We start from the raw sequence: 26,985 nt of genomic DNA on the forward strand, positions 1-26,985 counted from the left end.
ACACGAGCCTCAGTGAACTCCAGGTGTTGGTGATGGACAGGGAGGCCTGGCATGCTGCGATTCATGGGGTCGCAAAGAGTCGGACACGGCTGAGCGACTGAACTGAACTGAACTGAATATATTTTAATGTATTATAGATTATATTATATAGGAATATATTTTGTGAGTATGTATATACAGCATATATGAACATTACTTTTATTTTTCACATATGCAAAAAAATCACTTCTCCAGAAATAATTTTCCTTAATTTGCATTTATAGAAAGATCTATGCTTTTTAACAATAACTGCAGAAATCAAAGAAATAATAATTCAATAGATAAATGGCCCCATAACAAACATATATAATTATCTCTTCTATATCTTCATATATGCACGTACATATTTATATGTGTATATGAATGTGTTTATGTGTGTGTAACATTCCAATGAGGATCTTAATTAATTCTGGTCTTGAAAAATATGGCGAATATTTAAATTCCTAGACAAATGACTTTAAAGCAGGAATATTTTAGAAAGCTACCTCAGTTATTGTGAAAATCAAAAGTTAAATGATACCTCCCTTAAGGTAGAGAGGATATTCCTGAGGATATGTATGAAAATTCAGTACAAATGTTTGTGGCATTTTGAATATTCATGTGAGTAAGAAAACTAAAGAATAGAACCAGTGAAATTCAAAGCCCAAAGGATCTCGATGATTATTTATGTCAATATCCACATTTTATAGAATATAAATCTGAGGCTCAAGATTGTAAACAGTCTTGTCTATGGTGAGAATAAGAAGGGTTTGTTTTGACTGTCTTTAGAGGTCAAACTCCTGAGTAATTTTTAAAAATTCTGTAAGCCAGTGTTCTCAGTTTGGATCAATATAAAAACATGTTTTAAAGAGAGTAAGTATTTTTTCTCAGAACCTGAGAAATACATCTGTGAACTCCAATTTGAATGACATTGCTGTAGGTCATGAGGGTTATCCCAAGCATTTCAAATAGAAATTCTTAATTCCAAGCAAATTTAAAGCAGTCATATAGTCAAGTTATCTCACATTTGCACATTTCTTTTGTAGTTGCAAAATTATCTTTCAAAGAAAAAAAATCATTTGGAATTTTTCTCAAATACAAGGGTAGATACATATTCTAAGCTAAAAGTTAAGGAAGAAATTCATAAAGAGAATTCATATAAAATATTAAAGAATATGTATGAATTGAATTTATCATTTCCTTAAAAATCGTTTTGGTGAAGATATTTGTTTACAAAATTGTTGGATAACTTTAGAATTATTAACTATGAAGGTTACATCACTGAACACTACGCATGTTTATCAATCTCAATGATCACCAGCGAATCATCAATCCTAGTATTTATTCTGATTAATACAAAGTATTAGCTTGTCAACGTAATGAGTATAGTCCTTATTATAGTATTTATATTAAAACAAATTATTAATTAGAATGTGGTGATAAAATAAGGTAATTGCCTTATTTTTGCTTTGGTAGAATTCAAATAACAAAACTGGATCATAAAAATTTATAATATAATTAAAGGGGATATTTTACTTTTGCTTTAAGTACTTCAATAATAGTTCATAATATTTGCCAGGAAGCAAAGCATTCAAATAGAAATGTTTGAATACTTTTTCCAAAACTATTTATATAAACAAATCTAAAATTTAAATCAATTAATATCTTTAAGGGGCTGCCCAGGTGGTGCTAGTGGTAAAGAACCTATTTGTCAATGCAGGAGACATAAGAGATGTGGGTTTGATACCTAGGTCAGGGAGATCCCCTGGAGGAGGACACAGCAGCCCATTCCAGTATTCTTGCCTGGAGTATCCCACGGACAGAGAAGCTTGGAGGGCTATGGTCCATAGGGTTGCAAGAGTCAGACACAAATGAAGTGATTTAGCGTGCACAAGCTCTTTAAGAGAGATATCTGAACAAAGTTAAGCATATTCTAAGGGAATACAGATGAAAACTACAAATAAACTCTTCAAAGTACAAACTCAAAAGAAATTGCAGAAAGTACACATGATTCTAATTTAGAACACTTTACATATAATATATTTCTGCATACAAAATATAATTTCAAAATATGCTCATTTACTTATTGCCTGGAATTCTTAAGAAATTATCCATTGTAGTTGGTAGTGGAACTGAGAAGCTACTTTATGCACTGCTTAATTTTATTTGATGTAATGATAAAAACAATAAGAAAATAAAAGTATAATCATCCCATTATTAAAAACAGCACTTGACTATCATGAATCAAACTACAGTAATTATAAAACTAGAATTTTTGGTCTATCATTATATATTTTGCAAAAATATATTTAATATATCTTATAGAATAATTCAATTGCATATTAAATCACATTATTGGGTTGAATTCTTTTCAGATTTCAGGTTATACATTGATAAGTTTGTTTTCAATATAGAAAGAAGAAACCTTGATTTTTACATTTTGTAATCACATTTTTAAAATTTCAACAAGTCACTTTAAAGTTTCAAAATTCCTTCTTCACTCTTAAAGTCTTAAGGAAAATTGTTGCATTCTTCAAAGGGAAATCACAACATAGTAATAAGAGTATCAGACATGTGAAGCTTCAGAATAAATACAAACGAATAGCTTGCAATCCCAAACCAGTGTAAACATTGATTCATTCATTTTAATTTGTAATTATAGTTTATTTTTTAAAATTTTCCCCATTTGACTACTCTTTCATTATTTTGTAAGACTGTTTCAAAATTAGAAAATAAGATATTTTCCCCTCCTGTTTCACTTAACATGGCTTGGGAAGAATGACCACACATCCAAAACCATCATCAAATTCTGTGATTGATGGTTATATTCTCAGAGCTTTAAAACACGTACAATTAATTTGATGCTTAAAGTTGGTAAGCCATCATAATTTTCAGAGAGGAAAAAATTTAAATCATGAAGCTTGACAGCATGGAAACTAAATGATTCTCATGGGTGTTCAAGGACTTTTTTGCTTTCCAAATCATTTAAAATTTCTACTTGTAACTGTAGTACTTGGAAGAGGCTTTCCACTTTAATACTGTGATGACGTGCACCATAAAATGCATGGACTGCATGAAAGACCTCTCATGGGACACAACTCTAATAATCCATAGAGGATACAAAACTCTCTGAACTATTTTCCTGAATTGTATTAACCACAGGGTTTCAGAGACATGTGAAAAAATATGTAAATAATATATCTTTGGGGAGTTTGCTCATGGTTTCACATCATGTGAATCTTGTTTCATCAGTATTCCCACTTCCTTATTTTCTTTCTGAGTCTCAGTAACTTTGTAGAGTAAAAATATTATGTTGAAATGCTACATTTGCGTGAATCAATGTGTTAATTTCATTAGTCCCATAAATGAAACAACCTTTGACAAACATCATGTGTACAAATTTCCAATGTACTTGAAAGGTGAAAGGTAAATTTAGGGCTACTTTTTATACCCTAGGCCACAGTTGAGAACTTGACCTTGAGGGGAAAGATGCTGATGTGTAAGCATGAAAGTAGCAAGTTAAGTTCTTTCTGGAGAATACAAAATAAGTCTTGTCAAAAATATCTAAAGTACAGTAATCAAAAGAAAGCGTATCACTGACTTCACTAGTAGTCAGAAGCTTGACTCTGTTGTTCTTTGGAATGAAATGTTTAGAAAATGGTGAGATATTTTATATGTATAATGTTTATGGAAGAAAAGTGAATAAGACAACATCAAAGGAGAGGACTGATGAAGTAATTAGTAAAAAGTTTTGCACTTTCTATGTTTAAAATAAATGCAAAGGGGCTATATGAATTTACTGTTGTTAAAGATATATAATTCTATCTAGAGTCTAACTTATTGAAAATGCCCTATTTCAACCATTCCTCTGATTGGTTTGCTGTTTTCAGTAAATGGAGAGAGAAAAACCAGAACCTAGGGAATAAAGTAATAAATCCAAAGTTTATGCAGAGATGCAAAAACCCAGAATAGTCAACACAATATTGATGGAGGAATAGAGTCAGAGGACTGACAATACCTGACTTCAAGACAATACAATATTGTAAAGTAAAACAAATAAATAAAACTGAGGTGGAAAAAAGACTTACCATAAAGCTTCAGTATTCAGGACAATATAATGTTGGCAAAGAAAAGACAAAATAGATCAAATGGAACAGTTAAAGAGCCCAGAAATAGACCCTCCCAAATTTAGTCAACTAATGTTTGACAAAGAATCAAAAGTAATACAAAAAGGCAAAGACCGTCTTTTTAAGAAATGGTGCTGGAACTATTGGCCATCCTCATTAAAAAATGACTCCTGATAAAGAACTTGACACCTTCCACAAAAATTAACTAAAAGTGGATGATAGATCTAAACATAGAATGCAAAACTATAAAGCTCTTAGATGATGACTCGTAAGACAATCTAAATAACTTTGGGTTGGTGATGACTTCTTAGATACAACACAAAAAGCACAATCAATGAAAAAAATAATTGGTAAATTTGACTTCATTAAGACAATGGGAACAGAATGAAAAGACAAGTCACCGTCTGGGAGAAAATATTTTCCAAAGACAATTCTGATAAAGGCTAGTTATCTAAAATACACACACAAAAAACCTCTCCAATAAGAAAACTAACTTGACTTAAAAAAAATAAAATGGGCCAAAGATTTCAACAGACGTCTCACTAAAGAAGAGATGCAGGTGGAAAATAAGCATATTCTAAGATGCTTCACATTATATGTTATAAAAGAAATGTAAATTAAAACAACAATTGAAAGTGAAAGTCACTCAGTCGTGTCTGACTCTTTGCGACACCATGTACAGCCCATGGAGTTCTCCAGGCCAGAATACTGGAGTGGATAGCCTTTTCCTTCTCCAGGGGATCTTCCCAACCCAGGGATCGAACCCAGGTCTCTGGCATTGCAGGTAGATTCTTTACCAGCTGAACCACATGGGAAGCCCAAGAATACTGGAGTGGGTAGCTTATCCCTTCTCAAGCGGATCTTCCTGATCCAGGAATCGAACCGGGGTCTCCTGCACAGCAGGCAGATTCTTTACCAACTGAGCTACCAGGAAGGTACTACTATATACCTATTAGGATGACCAAAATCACCTATATGTAAACTGAAAACACCAAATGCAGAGAAGGCTGTGGAACAACAGCAATTCTCAATCATTGTTAGTTTGAGTGTAAAATGATACAGTCACTTTGGAAGACAGTTAATCAGTTTCTTACAACACCAAACACTCTTATCATGTTGTTGCTGCTAAGTCATGACAGTCGTGTCCAACTCTGTGTGACCCCGTAGACGGCAGCCCACCAGGCTTCTCCGTCCAGACAAGAATACTGGAGTGGGTTGCCATTTCCTTCTCCAGTGCATGAAATTGAAAAGTGAAAGTGAAGTCACTCAGTTGTGTCCGACTCTTCACGATCCCATGGACTGTAGCCCACCAGGCTCCTCCCTCCAGGGGATTCTCCAGGCATAAGACCCAGCAATCAAATGAGCTGAAAATGATGTCCACTCAAAAACCTGCACACAGACGTTTTTAGTTTAGTTTTATTCATAATTGCTAAAACTGATAAGAAATAGATGAATGAATAAACTGGTACCTCAAAACAATGAAGCATTATTTAGCCCTAAAAAAGGAGTGAGGCACCAAGTGGTAAAAAGATAAGAAAGAAACTTAAACGCATACTACTAAGTGAAAGAAGCCAATATGAAAAGGCTACATACTGTATGGTTCTAACAATATGACATTTGGGAAAAGGCAAAAAACTATGGAGAAAGTAAAAACATCAATGCTTGCTATGGGTTAATGGGAGAAAGGGATGAACAGTCTGAGCACAGATGATTCTTAGGACAAGGAAACTTTATATGATACTATAATGGTGGATACATGTCATATAACATCTGTCAAAACCATGGAATGTACAATTAAGGGTAAACTCTGGTATAAAGTATGGACTTCGGGTGATGATCTATAAAGTCAAGTCCACTAATTGTAACAATATAGGTCTCTACTGGAAGATTTTGACCACAGAGACCATGCATGTGTGGGGGCAGGGATTATATGGAACATCTCTGCACCATCTTCTCAATTTTTCTGTGAACATAAAATGGCACTAAGAATAGTCTACTGGAAAAGTATTCATTCACAGTAACCTTGAATTTTCTTATTAGTTTCCTACAATCAAGGTATCCTTAAAAATATTTGTATTTAATCTTAAGATATCACTGGTGTGTGCGTACGTGTGCATGCTAAGTCACTTCAGTCGTGTGCACCTCTTTGAGACCCTTTGGACTGTAGCCCACCAGGCTCCTCTGTCCATGGGATTCTCCAGGCAAGGATACTGGAGTGGGTTGCCATGCCCTCCTCCAGGGGATCTTCCCAACACGATCCAAGGATCGAATCCGCGTCTGTTATGTCGCCCGGCAGGCAGCCAGGTTCTAAAATATTGCCACCTGGGAAACCCGAGTGTGTATATGTGTATGTATGCACATGTGTATATGGATGTGTACATGTAAGCATATATGTATATGTATGTGTTAGAGTGTGTGTGTGTGTGTGTGTGTGTGTGTGTGTGTATGTAAGACAGGACAGAGTGACTTCTTTGTTTTTCTATGAATCAATGATACTCAATTTTTAACACATCAAAAAAGATGTGTGGAGAAATAAAGATTTCACTAAAGGTAAATTCATGGGCAATTATAAAAGTTAGTATTAGTTTAACAATGGTTGTAACTACTGTCATCTGTTTCTACATGACTTAAGAGATTAATACATTAAAAATTATTAGTGTGAAATCTAGGATTACTGTAACTTTGGTTTATATCTAAATCTTGTTTTCTACATAATTTAGGATACTAAGGCATTAAAAATATTAGTTTATGTTTTGGGACACACTATGTATAAAAATATAATTTTGTGACACCAACAATGGGAAGTAGTGGGGAGAAAACTTTTTGTGTGTTACTGAAGTTCAGCTGGTATAAATTCAAATAAAAGTGTTGTAACTTTAAGATTTCAAATGAAATCCCCATGGTAACCACAAAGAAAATAGCTCTAGAATACACACAAAGGAAATGAGAAAGAAATTCAAATGTTTCACTACACACATAGACACACAAAATACCAAAAAACAAAACAGTAATATAAGAACAGGAGTGACTATACCAATGTCAGACAAAACAAATTTTAACTTAAAAAAATTACAGGAAACAATAAAGGACATTATACTAAGTGAAATAAGCCAGTCATAAAAAGACAAATACTGTATTACTCCACGTATATAAGGTAGTTGAGTTGTCCTGGAGAAGGCGATGGCACCCTACTCCAGTACTCTTGCCTGGGAAATCCCATGGACGCAGGAGCCTGGTGGGCTGCAGTCCATGGGGTCGCTAAGAATCAGACATGACTGAAGCGACCTAGCAGCAGCAGAGTTGTCCAAATCATAAAAACAGATAGTAGCATGGTGACTGCCCGTGAGTGGGGGCAGAAGGGGATGGGGAGCCATTGTTTAACAGATGAAGAGTTTCAGTCTGCGAGAAGAGAGTTCTGCATGTGGATAGTAGTGACAGATGTACAACAAAACTAACGCACTTCATACCACTAAATTGCACACTTAAAATGGTTGAGATGGTAGATTTTCTGGTATGTGTGCTTTATCACAATTTTTAAATGAAGGAAAAAACATAGACCAAATTAAGTGAAGTGAGTGAAGTTGCTCAGTCGTGTCTAACTCTTTGAGACCCCATGGACTACCAGGCTCCTCCATCCATGGGGTTCTCCAGGCAAGAATACTGGAGTGGGTTACCATTTCCTTCTCCAGGGGATCTTCCAGACCCAGGGATCGAACCCGGGTCTCCCGCATTGGAGGCAGATGCTTTAACCTCTGAGCCACCAGGGAAGCCCAAATTAGGTTTTGTTAAAATTAAATTCCCGTACATCAAAGGGCACCATTTAGAGAGTGAAAAGCAAACCACAGACTGGAAAAAATATTGGCAATACACTTGATTAATAAAGAAATTAAAAAGATATGTTCCTAGCACAACACTTTATGAAGTTTCTCTCTATTAAGAACTCTTTTTCTTTTTCCAGACTCAATCTGTAATTACAGGGATCAGTAACTTAAAAAAAAAATACTTATCTTCTGAATGCATGTATTTTATCTTTGTTAAAACTTCATGCCAAATGTCAAGAGAATGAAAGTTGAATAACCAGGATCTAATTGCAAGAATGCAATCTATTTCTGTGCAGAATAACAATTAAAAAAAAAAAAACTGTCTCAAGAATTAAACAAAGAAATGACAAATTCCTGAAGGAAATTATCTCAATAACAAAACAAAACAGAAAACACCTTAGCCCAGTCCAAATGACAGTGTATAAAGTAAGCTATTTTAAACTCTGAGTTTGGAAAGATTTTTCTTTTGGGACATCTGTCCATTGGATTTACTTGGTACCCTGAACTCGCCCATCATTTTCATGTCCACTGACTTTGCTCTACATTTTTATCATTTTATGAGTAAATTAACCAAAAGCCTCTATGATCTTTGTATCTCTAGCACTTTTCCTTGTCAATACAGTCTGCAGTTACAAGATTTAATCTCCTAAATTCACATATCTAATAATGCTTCATGAAGGATAAAACTGATTATCTTCCGAACCAGATCACAAAAGTTATTTTGTATCCTATTGCACCAACATGGACTCCATTATTACAGAAATTTACAATTCATTAAATTATTTTCCTGCCTCAGTTTGCTCTAATGATGCAATAACATTTCCTTCTGGCTTCTTCTTTTTTCCCCTGACAATCACGTTAAAGTTCTTAAAAATCACTTCTTGCATTAAAAGTCCAGTTCAGACGTTAGATTTTTGGGACTTCTTTGTTAGCATGCGGAACAAATTCTACACTTCAGACAATATTCCCCCTTATCATTGTTTATGCCTTAGCTCACTTTACAGGCCTCTATTTCTACCAGAAAGCCTATGCATTCCTCTAAAGCAGTGATCAGCTCTTCAATTTTGAATCTACAGTATCTGACATTCAGTAGATATTTAATAAATATACAGTATTGCTTATCTTTATGTTATACATGTTACACACACACGTATGGGCAACTGAATTTACCCTTTTGGTTATTTGCCACTTTGAAACAAGAGTCTACTCTGAGGTCTTTCTGTTGAGCTTGTATTAATAAAAGGAAAATATTGACATAATCCATAAAAGTGGCATCTGTGACTTTAGTGGGGAAGCATTAAGGCATATTATCTCAGCCAGCTTTATCACTCGTTGGCCTCTTAACTACAGATGGGATTTAATTACTTCTTACAGACATTTAACATTTAAGCTTCCACAACATTGCCCACTAGCTATTTAGCACTTCTGTTCATAGTTTTTACCCCAAATTCATCAGATTATACTATGAATTCTTATTATTCTTTAATGCAGCAACAGATAAAAATCAGTCGTTTGTTCATAAGCAGATAGAAGTAAGTGCCAATATCATATGTTTGCCTTTTCAAAGAAGAGAAGAGCTAAAATGAAGTAGTAGGTAAATAAACTTCAAGTTGGTAAGCAGAGTAGCCATTATAAAACAATGGAAACTATTTCTATATACATATATATATATATATGTATATATAAATTACTGAAGTTCCTTCTGGTCTAGGGAAACTGTGTAGGTATATGCACCATTGTACCCAGGACAGACTGGTCCTTTGCAGACACTTACCCTCTGACAGCATGAATAAGTCTCAGTGATGGATAAGCAGTCCGCACTTTCAGTTTATTCTTAAGGATTAACGCATTAACCCACTCCACGTGCTTCTCTCCTCCTTTGACCATGAAAGCAGGGATCCAAAGGACACTGTCATTCAGCATGGAAAGTCTACGCACAAATTTTTCTCTGTCACTCTCATTCCGAAAGCCTCCAAACGCTCTTTGTACAACTGATGGATTCATGGTAATAAAATCCGATTTAGTTCCCACATCTGCAGCAAACTCCACCACAGGAGCTAGATTACACCTGAAAAGGGAAAAAATTAATGGATAAATGAAAAGTAAGTATGAAGCATTCACTTATAAAATAGCATTCATGAAAAGGAAAAGCGGAATGAGCATGATTTTTGTTTTTTAGGTTTTTTTAACCAGGTAGGGAAAAAAACATCATCTGCCTGGTAAAATTACATTTTCAGCAAGTCAACACACTTTCAGGAATACAGTACTGTCTTCAATAAGGATTACAATGGGGCTCAAATTGTCATTTATACCCACACAACCTGGTGTTGAATAATACTCATTGCTATTATCTTCATAAAACCACATGATATGAATTCCTAATAAGGGAATTTATGATGGTAAATTCATAAGAGCTCTGCCATGAAGTAGGCAGTCTAAGCCACATGTTGTTCAAAAGTAAGTAAAATACACTTGACCTGATAGTCTAACCTGCACCGCTTGTCGAGGCTAAGTCACTTCAACAAGTTTCTAAACATATGTAAGTGGAGATGGCTTTTCGGTACCCTGAGGTTAAGGGAAAAATATAACTTCTTGCAACATTTTCCACAAACCTATTTGTAATTGCTTTCCCTAGGCCTAAATGGGGAGGAAAAGTAAGAAAATGGAGTTACTGCATTTACTATGCCTTTTTGAGATGTTACCAGAGAAAAATCCTCTACCAAGGGATCAGATATCTTTCTGTCCCTTTTGAGGACATCCTCAAAATGCCTGCCTTCACTACTAATCAGACACGAGCCCTTTGTGGAGGAGGACCCCTGTTCTCACTACCCGAGCTCTTGAGCCTCACAAAGTACCTGATTCTGATTCTTCTCTTGTAACCTGATTTTTGCATTTTAAGAAAGCTTTGGAAAGCACCTGGAATTTGTCTTCCACTTGTGATACTTCGATTCTGTCACAAAGAGTTCTGGATTTGATGAAACTTAAAAAACAGGTTTTAAATTGTACAATAGTTTAACTTGCTAAAAAAAAAAAGACACATTTTAATTAGTTGATCAGTGAAAAATTAGATTTTTAACAAACAAGAGTTTGCTATTTGGAAAAAAAAATAATTTGAACCTATCCATTCACAAAAACACACTCTCACACGCACAGATTTTTTTTGTTTTCTTTTCTTTTCGGCTGTTTACATCAGCCTTTCAAGTGAAGGGAAGATAAACTAATTTCCTCTTGCTGCATTTTTGCAGGTTTGACTGCATTATGCAAGTTTCTCACATTTCTCTACCTGCTGCATTTCTCCACATTAATTAAATTCTCAAACCAGTTAAATTTAATTAGAAAGTAAAGTGTGTTCTTCTATTAAAATTATTGGCTTAATATCGTTCCTTATCTCTCTTAATTAATATATCTGATTACTTCCTAGGTCTCTGACAACACTTACCTAACACAACCAATATCTTTCATCTCAAACAATTAAGCAGAGTCTCTGTTCTCTAGGCTGAGCTACTGAGAGAAAACAAAGTTAACACATCATATTATTTAGAAATAATCTCAAGTCATATAACTTTAACTATACCCACTAGATTATGTGATAGAGTATTTATCTGTCTCCATCTGTGATCCATGCGCTGTTGGAGATTAGTTATTACTCATTCCTTTCACAGCAAGAATACTAGCGACGGGACTGCCCTGGGAAAGAACAGCTACATCTTATAGTGTAACTCACGGAAGACTAAGGACATGATTATTTTTAAAGCCTTAAAATGCACTCCCCATCAGCTTCAAAAGTAGTCTAAAATTCTAACCAAGCTGATTATAAGATGGGTTTGGAAACTGTGGAAATACCTTCTGAACAACATGGGTACAGACACTTCCCCTTCCTTAGGTAAAAAATAGACAGGGCTTGCTAGCATGACAGTTAACATGTTCCTGTCTGGGGAGACAGCTTCAGACAGATCTTTCTGCTGTAATGATACCTCAGCCATCCTTTTCAGAGGATTCTACCAGATGAAAAACAATATCTATAAATGTAATTTTCTCTATAATTGTACAAGTAATCAGAGCCAACCCTGTTAAAGACAGCCAAGATAACATCCCAATGAATTAGCTTTTCAGGAAAAAAAAAAAAATGACTTAGTTTATGCTTTTCATTCCTTTTTCTTATCACATGTTTAAAAGCCCCTTCACATCTCGTGTTTGCAAACACCCACTCTTTAGAACAGCCTCAGCTCAGTTTCTGAAACAGGACTGTCTGGCCAGATGTTATTGAAGAGTTATTAAGGTAGTCATCAATAAAGCTGGGTGCTGAAAGGCAGGGACTTTCCACCTGGGAAACAAAAGGAAACTAACAGAATAACAAGATTTCTGGAGAACCGGGGTCATCAAGAGGGAACTAACGTATCTGAGGAGGTAAAAAACGCTAAGTGGCTGTGATGTAAACCGAAAGGGCATCAGGCGATCAAAGAATCATCAGTCCACCTGAGCTTTGCTGTAGTTTCTATGACCCAAGCACAGCCCAATCAGGCCTGGTGAAGGATGGAATTGGAAGTACTGAAAATAGCCCGACAGGACACACTGTAACATTTAGACTGTGCGGGCTCCACAAGCCTGCTTGTTCTTTTGGTTTGGAGTGCCTATGCCTAAGGAAAGATTAATATCATGTCCACATGTGGCCAGCAAATTAACTTTGCTGCGGTTGGATTAGATATGTAGTCATATAATTAGCTGAATCATATAATCAGGGCAAGCATTAAGGAAGCCAAAATAACCAACCAGCTGTGTTGTACTCCAGCAATTCAGGAGACTTGTGAACTTCACAGCATTACTAGTAGCAATGGTGCTGATTGAGCAAGATTATAAATAGGTTTGCAATCACACATTCTTCATCTTCCTTTTTAATAAATCGTCTCAGGAATTACAATAATCAAAAGTAGCCAGAATGGGTAGCAAGCATTTATGAATCATTATTTCACGTTATTCTTAATCTTGTAAAATTAAAGAGTGCCTGACTTTTAAATGGTGGATTTCTGTAAGTCAAAACTACTGAGTATATAAGAATATTTAATGCGCTCAAGTTCCGCTTCTTCAGCCAAGTTAAATTTGTGTGTGTGTGTATTAGATGCTCAGTCGTGTCCAACTCTTTTTCGACCCCATGGACTGTAGCCCACCAGGCTCCTCTGTCCATGGGATTTCCCAGGCAAGAGTACTAGAGTGGGTTGCCATTCCCTTTTCCAGAGGATTTTCCCAACCCAGGGATGGAACCCTGATCTCATGCATTGCAGACAGATTCTCTATCATCTGAGCTATCAGGGAAGCCCCAAATTTTTATACTGACCAACTATTTTGACATATCATAAACATGAAACCATATCTAAGAATTAGGTATGGTGGCCAAACTCACTGCTTATTCAAAGCTGCCCAATTTCAATTTGTTTGTGTTTATTTTCCAAGACTGATTAAAAACCTTTGGGAATGCAGCCAGCTCCATTTCCACCCTAGACCTCTGAAATTTCTTCTGTGATCTCAAGCTAGATGTGATGCCCTCTCAACAGTCCTTTTATGTAGAATTGAAGGCACTTTCATTTATCTCACGGCCATATAAAATATTCTTTATTGCATTTACATTTTAATTCATTTAATTTTTAAGGAAAGCTGTGTTTATTTCACAATAATCGCTCAAGACCACCTAATTCCCCAGCAAGACATATCTTTTAGACTTGTCAATATTCTCTGTATTTCCCTTAAGTTATGGCTGAACAGTTGTCTAAGCAACTAGGAGGTCCCTCTTTCAAAAGCTCAACAGATATGCCTTAAGAGTTCATTGTGCAAATACAACACATTGCTCAGAATTGTTTTCTTTTTTTCGGGCTATCTTACACTTTGTGCTAGTTGGCAATGATGTAATCTGGCCAAAGTATGATCCTGACATTTATTATTAGTAATAGCAATATGAAAATGCTCAATTACCCCCTCCGTCCCCAAGCCAGGGTCCTTATTGCTCTGTGATGTCCAGGGTGGCCTGAGGCCTGCACCAGGCAGAACTGGGACCTTTCGTTTCCAGGCTGGGAGACAGCCAAGGATGCTTGAGCTGAATCACATGTTGACAGTTCTTCAGGCATTTCTACCACAATATTGGAATTGGACACACTGGCCAAATAAAGTTAAAATTTTCAAAAAAAAAAATGCTCAATTAGCCACATGTTTACGTATCCCACAGTGTGAGTTATATACCCTTGTGCTACCTAGAGAACTAGTCATTTGAGACACTGAGGAGAAACAGCAGGCACTGTGATACAGGAGGCTGTTAATAACAACTCAGGGGATCACAGCCTTATCTTTATTTATTCTTTCTCACATTAATGTTCAGACAAGTTCCAATCACATAATTTTACAAACACATCCTTTTTTCTGTTAGCCAATCTCACTGTGTATTTTGCTGTACTAGCACTGAAATCCCTTAACTCAAACCATCATAACCTTGGAACCACATCTGTCAACTGGCAATGAAATGGGAGACGACCTCTTTTCTTTTCTGCCCTGAGAGGAAGCACATGGTTCCTAGCTGCTCCCATCCTGTTTTTGAGCTTGAAGAGTCAAGAGAACACTGACTCTCTAATACCTGGCTTTGTTCTAGGCTTTGTGATTACCCTCTCAAAACTGCTAGGGGAAGGCGAAACATGCAACCTCTCAGCCTCTCTGGCTTTTCCTGAGGTGAAGTCAGTAGAACTGAAGCCAATACTTTTTGCAATACTTTGAGGTCAGGAGGGGTATTATTTCCACTTAGGGGTGAGGAACTAGGTCAAAGCCGATTAAGAAACAAGTCTAAGGACAGAGTGTATAGAAAATAAAAGCATAACTATTTAAAAATTGCTCCAGGACAGGAGTTTTAATTGACACTATTTACACACTGATTTCTTTCAGAATCAGTGAAAATCTCTGTATGCTCATCTTTCCCCCAACCCTCCTGTAAGGAATAGAATGCCTTACCATTTGGTCTCAAGCATATTCTACAAGGCCACTTAGTCACAACATTCCCCAAACACTGAGCAGTTATTGAACAAAGGGGTTTTAAATATCTAACGCAGCGAAACAATAGTTACACTTCAGGTCTCTTGAAAGAAAGGATTTTTTAAAATGCCAGTAAAAGGATTAAATAGCTAATTGATGTCACTTTTTGAAATATGAAGCCTAGGGTTAACAGATGACGTATATGGGGTATAATATTATGTAGCAGACAAAGCATAAGAGTTGGAGATGAAGCATCATGTTGCAGATTTGAACTTTCAGTATGGTAGATGAACACAAAAACACACATCGTGCGCCATGCTTGCTGGTAACAATGAATAAAATCCTCAAGTTGACAGAAATAAATGCAAATGACACATATCATGAAAATGACTAAGTGACTAAGTAGAAAAGAGGTTTCTTTTTCACAAACCCAGATTTGTTTATATGACTGGCAAGGGTGGGAAAACAGTGTCATAGTATTTCTAGGGAAATCACAGAATTGAAAAAAAAAATCAAACTCATTCTAGAAGACAACGATCCATGTAACAAAGAAATATCTTAGATTACGTCATTCCAATACTTCAGTCAAAATCAAAGTAGCATCACCCATTTGGCAAATTTGCTATAACTGCACAGATATTATTCAATAAAACTTAGTTTTTTTCCTGGTGGGGAGAAGGAAAGGGATGCCAAAGAATGAACATATTGTGCTTAAATCAAATGAATTTCCATGCATGTGATTGTTTTCTTTTTCACAAAGTGAATATATATAGTTGCAAGACAATATTTATTTGAATTATACATGTAAGTTTCTTGAAAATGCATATGAAATGAATATTAAGCATACACGCTAAATACTTCCTTTGCAATTAAAAGTGAAGGATCATTTTAACTTTTCTGAAAGGGGTATAAAGGAAAAATTCTGGCAAAAAAAATTCCTGTTGAGGAATTCCTTTTCTCTGGTAAAAATTCATTACTAGAAATATTTAAGACAAGAAAAACCAAGCAAGATTCTTAGGATGTATTTTTCAGCCCTCTTGTCCTAGTCAGGGAACTGAACTACTCCATTTATCAGTGGTTGCTGAGCAGTTACTATTTTTTCTACAGAGGGAAAAACTGATTTAGCATGGAATTTATGTTCTTAAAAATTATGCTGTACATTAAAAGGAAAGAAACAGCATTCATGAAATATTATAGCTGATACTTTAATCACCCACGCCAGAAAACCGAGGCAGAAAAACGATAACATTTTATCTTTGCAATTCATAGTGTTAATAAACTAAGTACCATGTGACCGTTACGTTGGTGGTGGGAAACACACCCGAATTTTCTAACATTTAGTGATGATACCAGCAAACTCGTCACAGTAATATCATGCTGACACAACTTTCTTGTTTAAGAAGACAAAAACTTGTCATTCTAAGCTACAAATATCATTCTAAACTACAAATGTACTTCTCTTGTCATTTGTTTTGAAAGTACAATCCAAGATTAAAAGATGATTTCTTACTTAGTATATATAATCTATTTGACACATGGTCCTGGAAAGACGGTTGATATAATGTTCAGAAGAGTCAGGTATTCTGATGCTCACCAAGCATTCAGAAAAGTATCATACCATGCATGGATAAAAATGAATGTTTCATTTGCTAATATCACAAGGCAGGCCAAGGCCATCTCACATTAATTGCATCATATTTATTCTAAGTGGGTCTTTATCTCCATTTAGCAGAAAGTCACATTCTGACTGACTAAAAGGACTTGATCTCCACAATTCTTTTATCTTCCGTATCTGGTTCATCACAAAGCCCTAAAAATCCATGTTAGAAAATCTCTCCTGAGTATGTTCTCTCTTCTTCATTCTTATCGGTATTTTCAAAGCTTAGGCACCACCATGTGCGTTTGAACTATCACTGGAATAATTTTCAAATTGATTATTACTTAGCTATAACAACTGATGAATCATGAATTAATCTGCAATTTTTATTTTTAAAGATGAAGGAAAATAAAATGGATTATAACAGAACATGACAGTGCTCCATGCACATCATCTTACAGAAATTTATTTCAGGTTTACATGTGTGTAGCATTAATGACAGTAGCTGGGGAAGCAACAGGAGGAGGATATCATGATGTAAGTTGTACTTCTTGCTGTAATATTTATTAAGCAGTACTGAAAAACACTGCTCTAACCAGTTCTATAAAACCCGGACTCCATCTTGATCTGTCAGTTTCAAGGATAGTATCATCTTATTAATAAGCATGCTGCTGCTGCTGCTGCTAAGTCACTTCAGTCGTGTCTGGCTCTGTGTGACCCCATAGATGGCAGCTCACCAGGCTCCGCCATCCCTGGGATTCTCCAGGCCAGAACACTGGAGTGGGTTGCCATTTCCTTCTCCAATGCATGAAAGTGAAAAGTGAAAGTGAAGTTGTTCAGTGGCATCCGACTCTTCGCGACCCCATGGACTGCAGCCTACCAGGCTCCTCCGTCCATGGGATTTTCCAGGCAAGAGTATTGGAGTGGGATGCCATCACCTTCTCCGATTAATAAGCATGTTTGATCACAATACTATCCCAACCAAAAACCTTCAGTGACATCAGTCCAAGGGTTTTCATAACTTGCCCCTACCCTTACTTTCCAGAATTTTCTCTCTACATGCTTGCCTGTCTTGCATCCCAATGGCATCAGACTACTCCATGTAGTTCTCTGTCTGTGTCTCTTTATCTATGATGAACATCTCTGACTGTAATTATTCCCTCTCTAAGACACTCTAGCCTCCAACCTCAAAATGTCCTATCTTTTCCTAAAACCCAAAGGTTAATATCCGTTGCAATGCTTTACATGTTTTCTTTGGCAGAACCGACTGCTTCTGTCGCACTGCTCTAAAATATTTGCCTTATCTTTATTCTACCACGTATGAAACTCCATTACATTTAGTTGCTTGTGTAGGGTTGCTATTTCTTTAATGCAATTAGTTAAGCCAAGAATAATAATAATGTCGGTTACTCTGTGTATGTGAATTGAGACCCTGTTTAATTTACAGTGGTTACTTGATCTCTTAGTCTTCTAGGAGTGCTGCTGAGGCTCTCAACCTAGTCCTGAAAATTCACAGGCCTCTGGGTCACAGGTTAACATAACTCTGAAAAATGGGCAATTTTGCGGGGCTATTTCCCCATTTAAAAGGGACAGGCTCTCGTGGGCTGATGATGATAAATGCCGAAGAAAACAAAACTACCACTTGGTTTGTGCCCCAAGGGTGTCAGTTCGTGAGCTCTGCACTAAATCTTCTGATTCTCTGTACAACCATTTCAGTTTTCACTTTTAACATGTTTGTTCTTTAAATACGTTAAAGGCGTTTCATTAGAAAGCCGATACAGTGTGTGTTTGGGAAAGTGAATTAAGGAACACCAAACATACTAATAAACAGGTGTTAAGCTGAAAACTCTGAAGCTGATAAAATGTTTAACCGTCAGAAGGTATGCTAACTAAAGTACACAAAAATTGGAAAACAATCATCCTTTTTAGCTGGAATTATTTACATTACAATAAGAAATGCAATCTGTTTCACTGATGCACCTATTCTAGGTGACGTGTGTTTTCTATGTACCAAGCCATCATCATTCAAAACAAGCAAGGTAAGGCTAGAGGAGTTCTAAAGGCCGATAATAATTTTTCAGTCTGATATTTAAAAACACTCAGAAGTCAAAATGTACCCATAAGAGAATACACAGGGATGATAGGTGGAGAAAAGAAACTATGCTGCTTAGCATTCACTGACTGGTGGGGTTCCCTCTCCCTTTTATTAAAGTCTCACAGTTTCAGTCCATGGTTTGTATAACTGATACTTTGAGTTATCCTTTAACCAAGACAGTGTTCTGTTTCTTTGTTAAACATCAGATAAAATGTTGAGATATGCCTAAAAGTCTATTATACATTAAAATTACCCAAGACTCTGAAATCTCGGCAGATAATTAAAGAATGGACTGGAAACATCTTTGTATTAAAGGAATCAGACAATACATTCCAAATGTTAATAGCTTTCTTAAGTTACATACAGAAGATCATGCCTAGGAAAGTTGAAAAGATAAACTGAGGGACCAGGCATGTGTATCTATATGTTTACAAGGTAAGTAGGGTTTTTATTAACGATCTCAATCACTGAAGTTAAAAAGCATGAAAAGCATATCCATGCAATCCTTCGATAAGATGGTGTATGCCAAGAGTAGGGGCAAGAATATTCATACGAACACAACATTCTTGGAAAGGGAGGCTATTTTCCTGTCCCAGGTTGAACAGCCTTAAAACTCAGTTTCACTCATTTTTATAATTAATTCCTTTTGTCTACCTGGCAGCAATGCTATGTTCTTAGTTTCATTTTTACTGTTATTATTACTGTTACTGTCCTGTTTTGTTATTCATCTCTCCATTAGACTGTCTCCTCCATCAGACTGTGAACTTCAAACAGAATAGACCACGTAATTTATCCCTATATCCCGAACACCGACTGAAATCCCTCAGATCTTGTCATCTAGTGGCTGCTTGATAATTATTAGTTGAATGAAGAAATACTTGCTGATATGACTACAAATTAATGGAGTCACTGCTTCCATTTAAAACTTCAAGTAAATGCTTCTTGTTATTTAGGAGACATATATTTGTGCCAAATGTGATTTCCGTACTTACAAAATAATTGTGGACCCTAACTCTGGACTTATTTTCTAAACAATTATTAATCACAATAGAAAAGTCCCTCTTACCTCTTTATAGGATCACCATGCTCCTGACATTGTTCAGTCTGATCATTTATATAATTCACTAAACATAATAAGAGCTATCATATTCTACCTTATGCTAGATACTATACATATCTGTTATTCAAACTTACAGAACATCCAAATAATTAAGTACAAGTAAGTAATCATATTCTACAAATGAAGAAAATCGTTTCAGTTTATGAACCTTCAGAGTTGGGATTTAAATCCAACTTTGTATCTAAAACATTATGAATCCAAAACTTACTGCACAATACTGCATGCAAATGATTGTCATTGTCTAAAATACATATTCATTTTCTCCCCGCCCCCACACACTACACTTGGCACTAAAGACAGCATACTAAAAGCAACAGCCTACAAAATCTATAAGTTGCAGTTTTATGTATTTGTTTAAAGAAACATTTCCAGATTTCTCAGGTAGTGATAGAGCTATAACATGACCCCAAATGTCCTAAGTCCCTGTTTATCACTCATCTTATCTATAACTCAGGTTTTTAAGATAATTTTCAAAGTTAAAATTGTTCTCATTTCCAATTTAAAAATAGTATTGGTATTCACTACATGGAAAAACATGCACACACACAAACACTAACAAGAACAGAAGCCAAATTACTTTTCAAATATAGGACACTTGCAAATCTTCCCATAAGACCATCACTATAAACATTTGGTACCAAATTGAATTCTAATATTCTGAAAAAAGATTCCATTAATGGCATAAATCAAGCTGTAGTTCCAAGAATCTTGGTGGATGCCAGTGAAATAGATGGGAAATTCTGAAAGAGATGGGAATACCATACCAGCTGACCTGCCTCCTGAGAAATCTGTGTGCAGGTAAAGAAACAACACATAGAACTGGACATGGAACAACAGACTGGTTCCAAATGGGGAAAGGAGTACGTCAAGGCTGTATATTGTCACCCTGCTTATTTAACTTATATGCAGAGTACATCATGAGAAACGCTGGGCTGGAGGAAGCACAAGCTGGAATCAAGATTGCCGGGAGAAATATCAATAACCTCAGATATGCAGATGACACTATCCTCATGGCAGAAAGTGAACAGGAACTAAAAAGCCCCTTGATGAAAGTGAAAGAGGAGAGTGAAAAAAAATGGCTTAAAGCTCAACATTCAGAAAACTAAAATCATGACATCTGGTCCCATCACTTCATGGCAAATAGATGGGGAAACAGTGGAAACAGTGGCTGACTTTATTTTTCTGGGCTCCAAAATCACTGCAGATGGTGATTGCAGCCATGAAATTAAAAGACGCTTGATCCTTGGAAAACAAGTTACGACCAACCTGGGCAGCATATGAAAAAGCAGACATTACTTTGCCAACAAAGGTCCACCTAGTCAAAGCTATGGTTTTTCCAGTGGTCATGTATGGATGTGAGAGTTGGACTATAAAGAAAGCTGAGCGCCAAAGAATTGATGCTTTTGAACTGTGGTGTTGAAGGCTCTTGAGACTCCCTTGGACTGCAAGGAGATCCAACCAGTCCATCCTAAAAGAGATCAGTCCTGGGTGTTCATTAGAAAGACTGATGTTGAAGCTGAAACTCCAATACTTTGGTCACCTGATGCAAAAAACTGACTCATTTGTAAAGACCCTAATGTTGGGAAAGACTGAAGGTGGGAGGAGAAGGGGATGACAGAGGATGAGGTGGCTGGATGGCATCACCGATTCCATGGATGTGAGTTTGAGTGAACTCCAAGAGTTGGTGATGGACAGTGAGGCCCAGCAGTCCATGGGGTGGTTAAGAGTTGGACACGACTGAGCGGCTGAACTGAACTGAGTGAAGTATACATGAGAAGTGGAAGGTCTTCTCTCCCAGAAAAATGTCAGGGTCCTTTCCCAAAACTGTACTAAGTGATACTGCTGTGAAACAATTTCTCTCTCTTTTGATAGTACTTTTACTCACCAGTTCCTCATGTATTTTGTACATATGGTGACTTCCCAAGGCCCCGACCTCATCACACTTAGAATAATCTGTATAAATCATTAAAACTTAGTCTTGATCCATAAATAACAAACTTATGGAGGGCTACAGTCCATGGCATAGCAAAGTGTCAGACACGAGTCAGCGACTAAGCACAGTACTTAGTTATCAAAAGGGAAAGGTTTATGCACATAAAGTTGAACCACTTCGCTATACACCTGAAATTAACACAGCACTGTAAATCAACTATATTTCAATCAAAATTAAAAAGAAACAAACAAAAACTTAGTCTTATTTTTCTTTGTCTGAGAAGTAAAACCCTTCCCCTGATTTTAGGTCTTAACATTGGCTCGCATACATCAGGAGACAAGGCAATACTCCTGGCCCAGAGGAAACAGAAAACCAGATTAGAGGATACACAGTATTAAGCAGAGAATGCTATTTATACAGGTTGATTGATAAGAAGGAAATTTATTCATAGAACATGACAACCAGAAGGGAAAAAATTCAAACCACAATGCAAGTTGACAGGCTCTATTCCAAAGCTGTCTACTGAATCATAAGAAGATAGTCACAGACTTTTAGAGCCAGAAAGGAATTTACGAGTCCATTTGGTTCAATGGCTAGATCTGGCATATTAGGAAACTGAAGCCCCAAATGGTTTACAGTATTTGTTCAAAGTCACACGGCTATATTTAGAGGCAATGCCAGCCAGGGGATCCAAGTTTCTGAACTCTCTGACGAGTATTATTTTAACTGCACTTCATGAGAGAATACGTACTGCTGAGCAACAACAACCATTTAAGCACAAATATTTACATCTTCTGTGTACCTGGGGCACAGATATAATTTTACCATCATGAGTATCCCACCAATATGTTAATGCTAATACCATCAAAAGGAAGGAAGATCTTTATTTATTGAATAGCTGCTGTGTATTTGGATTTATTCTAGACAATTTCACACATATTATCTATACCCACAGAAAAAGGGAAGAAAGAGATTATTTCCATCATATTACATATAAAGAAACTGGGGTTTAGAAAACTGAAAATAAATTGGATGGAAAAGATGGAACTTGAAACCAGATTTATCTTATTTAAGGGTTTATCACATCTGATTATCTGAGAGAAAAGGTCATGAGTCTCCTCCTCTATGATCTGTCTCTAGAATATTTTGACATTTTTGGCACACAGCAAGTGCTTAGTAAAAGAAAAGAATTCTCATTGGATGATCCACAGACCACAACTGGAGACAATGCTAAACATTATAAGGTTGCTTTGGTGTTTATTTAAGCTTTTTTGCCTTTTTTTGTAGCATTGAAGTGAAGTGTCTCTCTCAGTCGTGTGTGACACTTTGCGACCTCATGGACTGTAGCCTACCACGCTTCTCCGTCCATGGCATTTTCCAGGCAAGAGTACTAGAGTGGGTTGCCATTTCCTTCTCCAGAGGATCTTCCCAACTCAGAGACTGAACCCGGGTCTCCCACGTTGTAGGCAGATGCTTTACCAGCTGAGCCACCAGGGAAGTGAGATATAATTGACATATAGCATTGTATATGTTTAAGGCACACATGGTTATTTTATACTTGTACATATTTCGAAATGATCGCCATATATAGCTACCATCCACACAGCTTTTGCGTGTGTGATTTTATTTGTTGTTCAATTTGCTTTGTTAGCCCAGCCTTTGAAGAATTGCTGGTGCCTCGAGGAAATGTCAGACATTAAAAATGGCCTTCCCTCTTCTGCTTTTCATGTTAAGTCATCAAAATTTGAAATATACCCTCATTAAGATAATTTCTCACTGGTCTCCACATTTCAGAATAAACATGCAACCAAAAACGTCACACTCTAGTGCAACACGATTATTTCTAATTTAAAAAGATAAATGTTTTCAGGGACTTACTGGGGGTCCAGTGGCTAAGACTGCGCTCCCAGTGCAGGGGGGTCTGGGGTCAAACCTTGGTCAGCAAACTAAATCCCACATGCCACAACCAAAGGTCTGCATGCTGTAATCTAAAGACCTGCACACTGCAGCATAGACTGAAGACCCCACGTGCCACAACTAAGGCTTGTGCAGCCAGCAAATAAACAAATATGCAAAAAGACAAGCGTTTCCAATCTTCATTTAAAAATAAAGCATTAGACTCTGAGTATTAGAGGAAAAAGTTCTACTGTTTCCTTCTTCAACTTACTGTGTACACTCAGGAAAGTCATTTAGACTCTCTGATCTATGAGAAAGTGTGGTATGTTAACCTAAGTCTCATTAGAAAAGACCTTGATGTTGGGAAAGACTGAGGGGGGGAGGAGAAGGGGACGACAGAGGATGAGATGGTTGCATGGCATCACCGACTCCATGGACATGAGTCTGTACAAGCTCCGGGAGTCGGTGATGAACAGGGAAGCCTGCTGTGCTGTGGTCCATGGGGTGGTAAAAAGTCGGACACGACTGAGCGAGAGAATTGAACTGAACCTAAGCCTAACTTTCTCAGAGGAAGGAATGGAAACCAGTTTGGATTATTCAAGATCCATTTTCTGCCATCTAAAAATATGTTATGTTTTAAAACATGGCATATTCATGCTCACTATTACTTGCCCTTTCCATGAATTATTTGTTGTTATTCATTCTCTAAGTCATATTGGACTCTTTGTGACCCCATGTAACGCCATATAACAGACCCTAAGCAACAGGCCAGGCTCCTCTGTCCTGACTGTCTCCCAGAGTTTGCTCAAATTCACATCCACTGAGTCATAAATTATACAATTCATATATTCTTTGACTTTCTTAAACTGCCTTCTACCATGTATCCCCACTATCACTCTCTTACTTTACCTCTTATTATCTCCATATTTAGACTATTTTCAGTATTTTCTCATCCTCTGTTGCCATCTTCTCCTTTTGCCTTCAATCTTTCCCAGCATCAGGGTCTTTTCTAATGAGCTGGTTCTTTGCATCAGGTGGCCAAAGTATTGGAGCTTCAGCTCAACATCAGTCCTTCAAATGAGTAATCAGGGTTGATTTCCTTTAGGATTGACTGTTTCGATCTCCTTGCAGTCCAAGGGACTCTCAACAGTCTTCTCCAACACCACAGTTCAAAGCACACACCCCACAGTTCTTTGGCACTTAGCCCTTCTTTATGGTTCAACTGTCACATCTGTACATGACTAGTGAAAAATCTGTAGCTTGGACTATGTGGACCTTTGTTGGCACAGTGATGTCTTTGCTTTTTAATACGCTGTCAGGTTGGACATAGCTTTTCTTCCAAGAGGCAAACATCTTTTAATTTCATGGCTGCAGGCACCATCTGCAGTGATTTTGGAATCCAAGAAATAAAATCTATCACTGCTTCTACTTTTTCCTCCATCTATTTGTCATGAAGTGATGGGACCAGATGCCATGATCTCAGTTTTTGGAACACTGGTAGGCAAGTAGCAAATGCTTTAACCCCAAAACTGAAGCTATATTTTGAAAATCTATGAAATGGTGAACTGCCCACTTGCTAATGCTTCTCTGGCGTCTGGGAAGGATGATCCCCACCATATTTTACATTAGTATGACTCTTACCATCAAAGTCTATCATCTTACTCTGTCCTGTGATTTGTAATTCATCACATCTGCCTCCTCTAGTATCTTATTGAGTGCTCTTTTTCTTTCTTATCTTTGATTTATTCATTATCACGGTCTTTTCATTTGCAAATATGCTGATGCTTCTTTACCTCTGTATTCCTCTCCTGCTTACAATAGGAAGAACAAAACCCCAACAAGAACAAATAAATAAACCAACAAACTGCAAGGCCGTCTTTTGGACTATAGGATATCATGTGAAACCTTCATGTGAAACAATCCTTGATAATTTAAGGCCAGCATTCCTTGCCATTTTCCCTTCCACAGCGTGTCTCATTAAGAACCTAAGAGCAGAGGAGTCCCAAACACCGCCTTCTCCTAAGACCACTGAAGGCAATTGTCTTCGTGCTTACTCATCTCTGCCTGAGATTCCTTTTTCATGTGCTGAATGACGTATCATCCACATGTACTATGGTTTACTCATCCTTTTCTTGCTCTGTGTTATAAAAGTATTTATACTTAAATAGGTGTCCACATTTGGGTAGATTCCTAGAACTGGAAATGGTAAATAAAGCAATCTACTATTTTTAAGGCTTGGAGGACACTGTCAACCTGAGTTTTGGAAAAGTTGTATCAGTTTTCATTTTTAAAAGCATTTCATACGAGTCCCAATATCAACATAACTTTGTGCTGAATATTAAGAATTTTAAATATCCTTGTTGGATTGATAGAAGAAACTGTATTTAATACTGCATTTTTAGAAAATGAGATAAGCATTTTAAAACTTAAAAATAGCTTGTCAATTCATTGTTATTTCCATTATTTTTTTTTTCTTCTGGATTAAATCTTTTCATCCAAGCAGTCACATGATTATAAAGAAAAAAGAGTCTTATCTCACATCACATGTGCTTATTAATCACTTAGTCATATCTGACTCTTTGTGATCCCATGGACTATAGCCCACCAGGCTCCTCTGTCCATGGGGACTCTCCAGGCAAGAATATTGGAATGGGTTGCAATGCCCTCCTCCAGGGGCTCTTTCCAACTCAGGGATCGAACGGAGGTCTCCTGCATTGCAGATGGATTCTTTACCGACTGCACCACCAGTGAAGCCCAACTCACATCACAAGCCACAAAAATTCCATATTTAGTTTTAAGTTAATTTTTAAAACCATAACTAATTAGAATTAAATAGAAATTCTGATTTCTACCTAGAATATGAATTTTATGGTTAAATCAATAGAAATAACAATGGTAGTTTCTTGAAAACGATAAAATTTCATAGATCAAAAATATGAATAACATACTGAATAATCAACATTGTTATTTCTAAAATATAATGTGGTTATCTTAATCAATAAGAATTAAAAAAAAAATCTTTCTAATGCCTGTATCAGATTCACTACCAGAAATTAGCTGTTTGCAGCTAAAACACACTTGAATTAATGACGAACATTCTCAGTGAAAGTGGAAGAAAAAAAAAAAAAGACCATTTTTGTGAACACATGGAAAAGCAAGCATAATTTTTTATCTCAGAAAAGATTCTATTTTGCTATAAAAGAGTTAGCATTTATAGAAGGTCAAAGAGAATGATTTAAAGTTTCCCATAAATTATCTACCAATGGAGAAAGAAACACTGAGTTATAAAAATACATTGGGATCAGTCAACGTAAGTCAGTTCTTCCATCTTTTCATTTTGTGAAACATCTCATCCCTTCTCTTAGGAAGCTAG

General features: G+C 36.6%; 1 protein-coding gene across 2 annotated transcripts in view; it reads right to left on the minus strand.

Moving 5' to 3' along the window:
* The window catches only part of ST8SIA4 (ST8 alpha-N-acetyl-neuraminide alpha-2,8-sialyltransferase 4), a 106,529-nt gene that overhangs the window by 54,403 nt on the left and 25,141 nt on the right, over positions 1-26,985 (minus strand). For both annotated transcript variants that reach the window (XM_004009095.5, XM_042250791.1), the window contains exon 4: positions 9,741-10,034. In XM_004009095.5, coding sequence (XP_004009144.1) covers positions 9,741-10,034 — 294 coding nt within the window. The remainder of the gene's footprint in view (positions 1-9,740; positions 10,035-26,985) is intronic.

This window comes from Ovis aries, chromosome 5 (assembly GCF_016772045.2).
Source record: "Ovis aries strain OAR_USU_Benz2616 breed Rambouillet chromosome 5, ARS-UI_Ramb_v3.0, whole genome shotgun sequence".
Taxonomy (NCBI): Eukaryota; Metazoa; Chordata; class Mammalia; order Artiodactyla; family Bovidae; genus Ovis; species Ovis aries.